This window comes from Pistacia vera, unplaced genomic scaffold (genome assembly GCF_008641045.1).
Source record: "Pistacia vera cultivar Batoury unplaced genomic scaffold, PisVer_v2 Contig826, whole genome shotgun sequence".
NCBI lineage: Eukaryota > Viridiplantae > Streptophyta > Magnoliopsida > Sapindales > Anacardiaceae > Pistacia > Pistacia vera.
The window spans coordinates 260,379-269,218 of record NW_022196697.1 but is presented as its reverse complement, the minus strand read 5'-3'; the positions used below and the strand labels follow the sequence as shown (position 1 = coordinate 269,218).

The following is an 8,840-nucleotide window of genomic DNA, read 5'->3' as shown; positions in this document are numbered from 1 at the left end:
TGCTATTTGTTGAAAAAGTTTTCAAAAAATGATAGTTTTAAATTCCTTACTCAAAATAGTGTCATTTTATATAATCTCTCTAAAAATAAAATATATTTATTAGGAAATTGAAAGTAAAATATGCAAATGCAACAAACTTACACGTTTGAACTTCTTCTTATTTTCATATTGAATGGAACCTCAATTTTATAATTTAAAAACTACGGATGAAAATGGTCCTTTATAAAATACATAATACAATATTATTAGAATTTTTAAAAAATTATATTGATTTGATTTTATAACTTTATAGAGTTAGAAATTTTCTTTTGGGACCTGAAATTAATTTTTAAAATATAGGTTAAGAATATAATTATACGCAAATTTGTAAGAAAAAAAATATAAAAAATGTATATTTCCATATATTTAGGAAATTTTATTTTTTAAAACACAATGGAATATGTTTCATTAAAAATCTTCATGTTTATAAGTTTTGAGTAAATTAAAGATTCGTTGGGCCCATGGACTCATTCCGAAACCCAAAAGAGTCCAGCCCATGCCTTTCTATTTATATGTCGGGTCAGTTGCTGGATCGGGTTGTTAATTTTGTGCCTCAATTAGACCCGTTATTAACCACCCCTCTCCAACCAGATTCATCGACAAACAAAGAAATGCAAAAGAGGGAACAGGGAAAGTCCGGTGGAATGGCTGGCGGAGCCGCTGCCCCAGCAGCGAAGAGGGGCCGTCCGTTCGGCAGCACCAGCGGCAGTTCCTCTGGCATCGGTGCTTCAGCGGATACTGTTGCTCCAACGACTCTTCTAGGTCCATCCCTTCAAGTCCACAGCTCCTTCGCTGGTCAGTTAATTAATAACCCTAGCACTTTATAAAAACCCTAATTTATATTAAATTTGAATTGGAATTCATAAATGCTCTGTTAATTTCCAGATCAAAACAATAAAAGAATAGTTCTTGCTCTTCAAAGTGGACTTAAGAGTGAATTAACATGGGCTTTGAATACTCTCACATTGCTCTCCTTCAAAGAAAAGGACGATATTCGCAAAGATTCTACTCCTCTTGCCAAAATACCTGGCCTACTTGATGCTCTTCTCCAAGTTGTATGTGCGCTCATTTTTTTATTTGTTACTGCAATTTATTGCAAGCTTTCTGGCCCTTGAATTTGATGTGTTATTGCATTGTTGATATTACTTTAAACAGATTGATGACTGGCGTGATATAGCGCTGCCTAAAGAACTAAGAAAGACAACTAGAAATAGAACATTAGGTGTAAATTCGTTGGTAACCGGATTTGGTTATGCGTATGAGGCATTGGGCTCAAATAATAATACTGCTTCACGTTCTGGGTAAGTAAGGTGCATTGTAATATGAATGAGTTAGATTTGGTTCGAGGAACTTGAGCATGAATGTTGGGTGATTTCTTTTTGTGTTGTAGAGTTGGATCTGCTGCTTCTGCGGCCGAGGGAAAGAGAAATACTGCTAAAGTTCGTTCTTCAGAGTGGTGGTTTGATGAAGATGGCTTGTTTAATCTAGATGAAGAGGGGCGTGCAGAGAAGCAGCAGTGTGCTGTTGCTGCCTCTAATATCATTAGGAACTTTTCATTCATGCCAGATAATGAAGTCATTATGGCCCAACATCGTCATTGTTTGGAAACAGTGTTCCAGTGCATAGAAGATCACATCACAGGTCAGAAGTAGTGGTTGGTAGCGAACTTGGGAATATTTTCTTGTATGCATTTGTTGTTGAATTTATGATATTTCATTCTGTTCTTTCTTTTATTTGGTGTTGTTTCTGAGGTCAAGTGCTTCAAAAAATTTTGACGAATTTTTGATTTATGGTTGTTTGCCTTGATGTCTCTTGAAGAGATATTGCGATCTATTGTGTCATTGAATCATTTCGTACCTCAATTAGAAGATGACCAATCTAATTGGTTTGGCTTATGTATTTACCACACATTCGCACAAAGTCAGGAAATGTTGTAGCTAATATATGTGGAGTCTCTAGAATTCCATAAGGTTGAGTATGATGTTATTGGTTTCAAGTTTGATGGAACCCAAGGGTCCCACATAGAAATTTATTTCATTCCAATTTCAGGCACTTTCTCTAAGCTGATAGCCAGATGTTTAAGTATCTTAGTTTTCTTCGTGGTGGGATGTTGTTAATAATATATATAGTATGTTTGAAAATGAAAGACAATTTCCAGTCTAGTGTCCTAATAATGAATTTATGAAGGGTGACTGAGGGTGCTTGATGCAAATTGGATGAAGAATGAATGCCAACTTATGGTGCCAAATATGGAGTTTATCATGTTTTGGACGGATTAGCCTGCTAAGGAGCTTGCTTAACTGGATACTATTTATATGAAAAATCCTTGAGCTTAAAGATTTTCAAATTTTTGTTTTTATGGTTTTTGGAATTGCTAAAAGTCGTTTTTTTTTTTTTTATGACAAATGCTCTTTTCAATTTTTTTTTTAGTTGTTTGGTTGTTATTAGGGAAGAAATTTTTGAAAATCTTCAGAAACTCATTTAGTTTTACAGTGAGCTTTTCTGTGGAGCTCTTTTTGAGCTTTTTTTTTTAAATTTAAATTCTTTTAGATAACACTTGATTGTTTTATAAATTATACTATACCACTGTCACAACTTAATCTTTTTATTCAACACAACTTACATTTAGCATTCTATGATCTTATTTTGTACAAGTCCTAAAATGATACAATTTTATCATATTACATTGTTTTTTAGTAAAAGGTTGTTTTGTATTTCCTCATTAATTTAGCTCAAACATAGAGAACTGGATGGAAAAAGTATTGAAAAGTAACAGTTTCTGTATGCCTGTATTCAGGTTGAAGGCAATTCTATTAATTGCTGGAGACAGGTTGGAATTAGGATTAGAAGATCAGTTTTTAATGTTTAGCAAGATAGAATAAAACTGGAATCTTTCAACAGGATGTTGTGTTATTGGTTTTCAAGATTTGTATATGGCATTGCTGTGAGGTTAGAGTTGGAAATGCAGAGAGAGAAAACAAAAAAGGTTAGACCCTACGGAACTACATGACCCGAAAATGGTTCTGATGTGCCAAAAATTCTGCAATTTGGGAATTTTAGTTTCAGGGTGCTAGAGAGTGGAGGCTAAGTTTCTTAAGTACAAGGGTTTAATAAAAAACTGATATAAGTATATCTCTATATGGTTTTGTGATAGTCTTATCTTCTTTCTTGTTGAGTACAACAAAAACTTGAGATCTGCCTTCTTTTATTAATGCAAAAGTAAAAAAAAGGTTTTTCTATGTAGTCAGGAATGCACTAAAATTTCACAATGTTGACAGAGGACGAGGAACTTGTTACAAATGCCCTTGAGACAATTGTAAATTTGGCTCCGTTGCTTGATCTTCGAATTTTCAGTTCATCAAAGCCGTCTTACATCAAAATAAAGTGAGAATTTATCTTTAATTTTGCTTTAGCTTATGGTACTCTGTTTTATGACTTGTGTTCTGTAAATTCATTAATTCCGTTTACCAAACAGAGAGAAACGTGCAGTTGCAGCTATCATGGGGATGTTGGGGTCTGCATTTAAAGCATGGCATTGTGCAGCAGCTGAGTTAATTGGGCGTTTGATAATAAATCCTGATAATGAGCCCTTCCTTCTTCCATTTGTTCCTCAGGTTTATATTATTGTGATCAACTGTCCTTTGTTGTATGATAAATAAATCTTGTATTTGCATTTTATTGATCATATTGGGTGGCAACATGAATACCACAGATACATAAACGCTTGGTTGATCTTATGAGCTTGCAAACAATTGATGCACAAGCTGCTGCTGTTGGCGCACTATATAACCTTGCGGAAGTTAATATGGATTGCAGATTGAAGCTTGCTAATGAGCGATGGTAATTTTCTTTTTGATTTTCCAAGTTATCAATAGTGCACACAAAGATATTTTTGTTTAGGATTGTACTACTGAATATCTATTTTGATGATGACACAATTTCTTCCTATAATTATTTTCACTCAGGGCAATTGATCGACTGCTGAAAATTATCAAGACACCACAAACAGTTCATGAAGTTTGCAGGAAAGCAGCAATGATACTAGAGAGTCTTGTGTCTGAGCCTCAGAACAGGGTCTTGTTGCTAGCTTATGAGAATGCGTTTGCGGAGATACTCTTCTCAGATGGTAGGTTTTCTGATACGTTTGCTAGGATATTGTATGAACTTACATCTAGGCCGAACAACAAAATGGCGGCTGCACGTGGTGTATGGGGCATGTAGCTTAAGGCTTACGCCCAGCATGGTCATGTTAGTTGGGGTCTGGGAGCAAGAATATTTAATGGTTTCAGAGAGAGTACGGGTATGATTTAATTGTACATACCAGCTGACTTAAATTATGGTTGGTCATAGTTAATGTGGTAGTTGATAGTGTTACTATGTTGTTGTATGTACCTAATGCATGGAGTAATGCTTCTATCTCAACTTCTTGAAACCGTATGATCATTTGTTAAATAGGTCCTCCAGATGTCAGACAATATTCCAGATTTTAATATGTATCCTTTAATGCTAACGTAAACAATAATGAAACATAACGTGTATTTATGCAAGAAAGGAGAATCGCCAATCATAATTTGATTATATTCATAAGACAGGAAACCAAAGGTTGCTTGTTCAAATGTGTAAGCCGCCCTTGGTTCTTTGAAACATGTTGTCTAGTTAGATACTTGGATTTATAAATTGAAGTTATGGCTAATTTATTTCCACTTTCCTAATACAAGTTGCAAAGATATAATGAATAAATAAATTTACTAATCCACCGTGGGGTGGTTTGATGGTAAAAGAGTAAAGAATAATACTTTAGGTACTAATGGATGGGTACTAATTTGTGTACTAATTAAAGCATAGTACCTGTACTATGTGCATAGTACGGGTACTATGCTTTAGTTAGTACACAAATTTGTACTCATCCATTAGTACCCATAGCATCACTCAAGAGTAAATGAGGATCTGACATAATCTTTCAAGTTTAAGTCTCTTTGAGGATAAAAGAGCAAGATGAGGATCTAACATGATTTTTCGAATTTGAGTTTCCACGGTTGCCAATAGGGTGGTCATTAGAGCTTATATCGGTTGATAGTTTCAAAGTTTCAAGAGATTAGTTGAGATGCGCGTAAACTGGTTTGAAAAAAAAAAAAATTACTATAGCAAACTGACAAGGTGGTTAAATGAATCACGAATGTCAGGATTTTAGATGAAAAGACATAGCTTTCATCTTTGTTGAAAATTGGTCTTCATAGATGCGTGCAAGTTTTCCATTAATGATCTTTCTTGGAAGATGAAGGTTAAAGAACTACAAGAAAGCAACTTTCTAAATCTTATATCATCAACTCATATAAAAATTACATAAATGAAATAAATGCTACTAGCCCACTTGGATGTGAATTCAAACTACAATATTCCACATTCATAATACTAATAATATAAGAGTAATACTAGCCTTACAAAGAGGCATACAAAAAGTCAAATCTAATCCTTGAAAGAAGAGAAAAAGAGAGAGAGAAAGAGGCAATCATGAATTTTAAGGGTTAGATTTGACTTTTTATATGACTTTTTATATGGCTCTTTATAAGATTAGTATTACTCATAATATAAATCTTTTACAAGTATGAATGGTATAATAACCAAGACTTGCGCCCTACCTTTTACTCATTATACAAGACATTATAATAAAAATCGTATATAAATAATGTTGTATAATTTTGTTGTAATATTATAATATCATTAATTAAAAAAATTGATTTTTGTTTCTATGCATTTAATTTATAAGTACTTGTCTTAAGTTAAATGATTTGGTTGACTCCAAGCATCCGTGGCGGCTAGTAAGTATTTATGATTTCATCAAACCGTTTTACATCATGTAAAATGGTAGACTTATCGAAAATTATACACCAAATTCGTATATTGAATGACGTGATAAAAATATGATCATGGATTAATATTAACTTATAATGAATCAATGGTTAAGATTGCGCCATGTCATTCAGTATATGAATTCAGTATACATCTTTCAGTAACTGTAACATTACTCTTACAACATTGCATGGCTACGTAGAAGTAAATCAATACAATTATTTTCAATCTTACTGTTAACAATTAATTATGGATAGTTTTATACTCCCTCTGTTTTTTAATAAATGACGTTTTGAGGGTTTAATTTTTTTTTAAATTAAGTGTCGTTGTCTTGTCTATGACATCTCCTCTCCCCTCCACTCCTCTCTCTCTCTTTCAAAGGCCATTTAACACAACTTTCCTATTATTGCTTTTTCTTCATTGCATTTCCCACCACACTTTCAAGGGAGAAGCGAATAAGAGATGCAGAGAGAAATTTTTTTTACATTAAAAACTTAGTTTATTAAAAAGTGTGCAATTGCTTAAAACGACTTTTATTTTAGAACAGACGGAGTAATTAGTTATTTTATGTGTTATCTCATCACCTTTTAAAACGTTTGGATTAGGAATTATGAATGGCTATAAATTGGTATTTTAAATTAAGTTAAAAATTTAAGTTACCATAGCATGACCCAGTCTTATATATTTATATTAACAAGAAATGTATTAGGAAACTTGAAGATATTTAAAAATGGAAGAAGGAGAAGAGTTGATATATAGTTAGGTATTGAATTGTTTTCATGTTGAAATTAAGGATGATGTAACCTGAAGGGTGCGTTTGGTTTATGGAACGTCGTATTATTGAGAATATTATATTAATGGAAAGATAGATTATCTTGAATATTTTATTGGAAATGTTTAGGGATATGTGTTTGGTTAGGTTGAATGTCATATTACTGAGAATATTATATTAATGGAAAGATAGATTACCTTGAATATTTTATTGGGAATGTTTAAGGATATGTGTTTGGTTAGGCTGAAATAAATTGATAGATATATTCTATTGATATGTTTGGTTGGGAATAATAAATTGGTGGGTATTTTATATAGATTACTAAATTGCTATTCTTTTTAAATATTAATACAATATTATTTTTATTATTATTTTTTAAATTATTTCTTTTAATCCCCTACATTTGAGATTTTGCTAAANTCCTGCCAAAAGGGAGAAAATGGGGCGCTGGAATCAGATGAGGTCCCTTTTTTCATAATAATAAAAAGAAAAACCAAGTTATTTCATTGTTCTTGATCCAATAACACTACGGACACCCAAAAAATTACACCGAAATTGTGTACCGGCCTACGTGTACCAGTCGCGTGAATTTTTCTTCAATTTTTTTCTAGTGAACGACCGTCCAAAAAATTTGGACGGCCGTTCACTCACATGGACCCGTCCATATTATATGGACAGGGGTCCATATACCAAGGACGGGCGTCCCCATTTAAAGGACGCTCGTCCCTGAATAAAATACAATAAATTTTTTTTTATAAACATTAGGGACGGCCGTTCATCTGTTATGGATGGTCGTCCCTTCATTTTGGATGGGCGTCCGCAAATAAGGGACGCCCGTCCTTAACCAAAATATGAAAATAAAAAAAAATAAAAACTTTAGGGACGACCGTCCATGCTTTTTTTTTTTTTTAAAAAAAAAAAAATTCTAAAAATAACTCTTCTTCTTCGTCTTCATTCCCCATCTCCTCTCTTCTTCTTGTCCAGTGTTATTCTAAGAGTAATAATATCTACCACAAAACCATTAGAAACCGTCACTAAATCCCAAAACAGAACCCAAACACAGTGAGAAACAAAACTAAAACCATTTCCTAAGCACACTTATTATATTTAACAGACAAGAAAAATGAAACCACACCCTCTGCAAACGCTTCAAGCAATCTTAACTTCAATGGTCTTCGGCTTCTTCGGCTCGAGAGGCGGTAACTTCTCCACAGTAACAGTCAAAACTCCATCCTGACAAATTGCCAAAATGGCATCAGTATTCTTATTCTCAGGCAGCACGAACTTCCTCAAAGCAATTAGTTTTTTAATGCAGATTGCAGAGAAACTCAAAGTAGTGATGGGAATCTCAGTAGGAATACCAGTGACAGAACACCCAATCAGTTTAATGAGTAATAGTCAGAAATAAATCCTAATCCATTCGATGAATTTAAAACGATATATAGTAATAATCCAAGTAGCTTCAACTGATTCAAGTGTTGTGTTTACAGAGGCTTGCAGATCTCTCAAGCTCTCCAAGTTCAACTGGAAGTGCAGAGGAAACTTCATGAACAGATTGAGGTATATACAACCATTAAACCAATTAGAGATTGGTTTCTGATTATCAATAAAGCATCATCAATACAGTTCAAACTTCAATCAATTGCGAATTTATATTTTCAGGTACAGCGACATTTGCAGCTGAGAATTGAAGCTCAAGGGAAGTACTTACAGTCTGTCTTAAGAATTTTTAGAATTTTTTTAGAATGAAGACGAAGAAGAGAGTTTATTTTAGAAATTTTTTTTTTTTAGGACGGTAATGGACGCCCGTCCAAATGTAAGGGACGACCGTCCAAAATTTATGGACGGCTGTCCCTAAAGTTTTTTTTTTTTATTTTCATATTTTGGTTAAGGACGGGCATCCCTTATTTGCGGACGCCCGTCCAAAATGAAGGGACGGCCGTCCATAATGGATGAACGGCCGTCCCTAATGTTTATAAAATTTTTTTTATTATATTTTATTCAGGGACGGGGGACGCCCGTCCCTGGTATATGGACCCCCGTCCATATAATATGGACGGGGGTCCATGTGAGTGAATGGCCTTCCAAATTTTTTGGACGGCCGTTCACTAGAAAAAAATTGAAGAAAAATTCACGCGACTGGTACACATAGGCCAATACACAATTTCGGTGTAATTTT

General features: G+C 33.8%; 1 protein-coding gene and 1 long non-coding RNA gene across 2 annotated transcripts; both read left to right on the top strand.

Moving 5' to 3' along the window:
• Window positions 1-596: 596 nt before the first annotated feature.
• Window positions 597-4,471, top strand: LOC116117939 (armadillo repeat-containing protein LFR-like). The gene is made up of 8 exons (XM_031403926.1): window positions 597-834; window positions 925-1,094; window positions 1,195-1,340; window positions 1,430-1,680; window positions 3,318-3,423; window positions 3,515-3,653; window positions 3,752-3,879; window positions 4,005-4,471. Exons 1-8 carry the CDS (start codon window positions 651-653, stop codon window positions 4,258-4,260), a joined length of 1,380 nt encoding a protein of 459 aa, XP_031259786.1. The 5' UTR covers window positions 597-650; the 3' UTR covers window positions 4,261-4,471.
• Window positions 4,472-7,962: 3,491 nt separating this feature from the next.
• LOC116117935 lies at window positions 7,963-8,384 on the top strand. Its single transcript, XR_004126063.1, has 3 exons — window positions 7,963-8,052; window positions 8,152-8,221; window positions 8,324-8,384. It is a non-coding gene; the product is annotated as an uncharacterized LOC116117935 (long non-coding RNA).
• The last annotated feature ends 456 nt before the right edge of the window (window positions 8,385-8,840 follow it).

Excerpts from the sequence above, each read along its gene's own strand:
- LOC116117939 (XM_031403926.1), top strand. The coding sequence starts at position 651 with ATGCAAAAGAGGGAACAGGGAAAGTCCGGTGGAATGGCTGGCGGAGCC. Across the intron at positions 1,341-1,429 it reads AATACTGCTTCACGTTCTGG|AGTTGGATCTGCTGCTTCTG; the intron begins GTAAGTAAGGTG and ends TTTGTGTTGTAG. Across the intron at positions 1,681-3,317 it reads CATAGAAGATCACATCACAG|AGGACGAGGAACTTGTTACA; the intron begins GTCAGAAGTAGT and ends CAATGTTGACAG.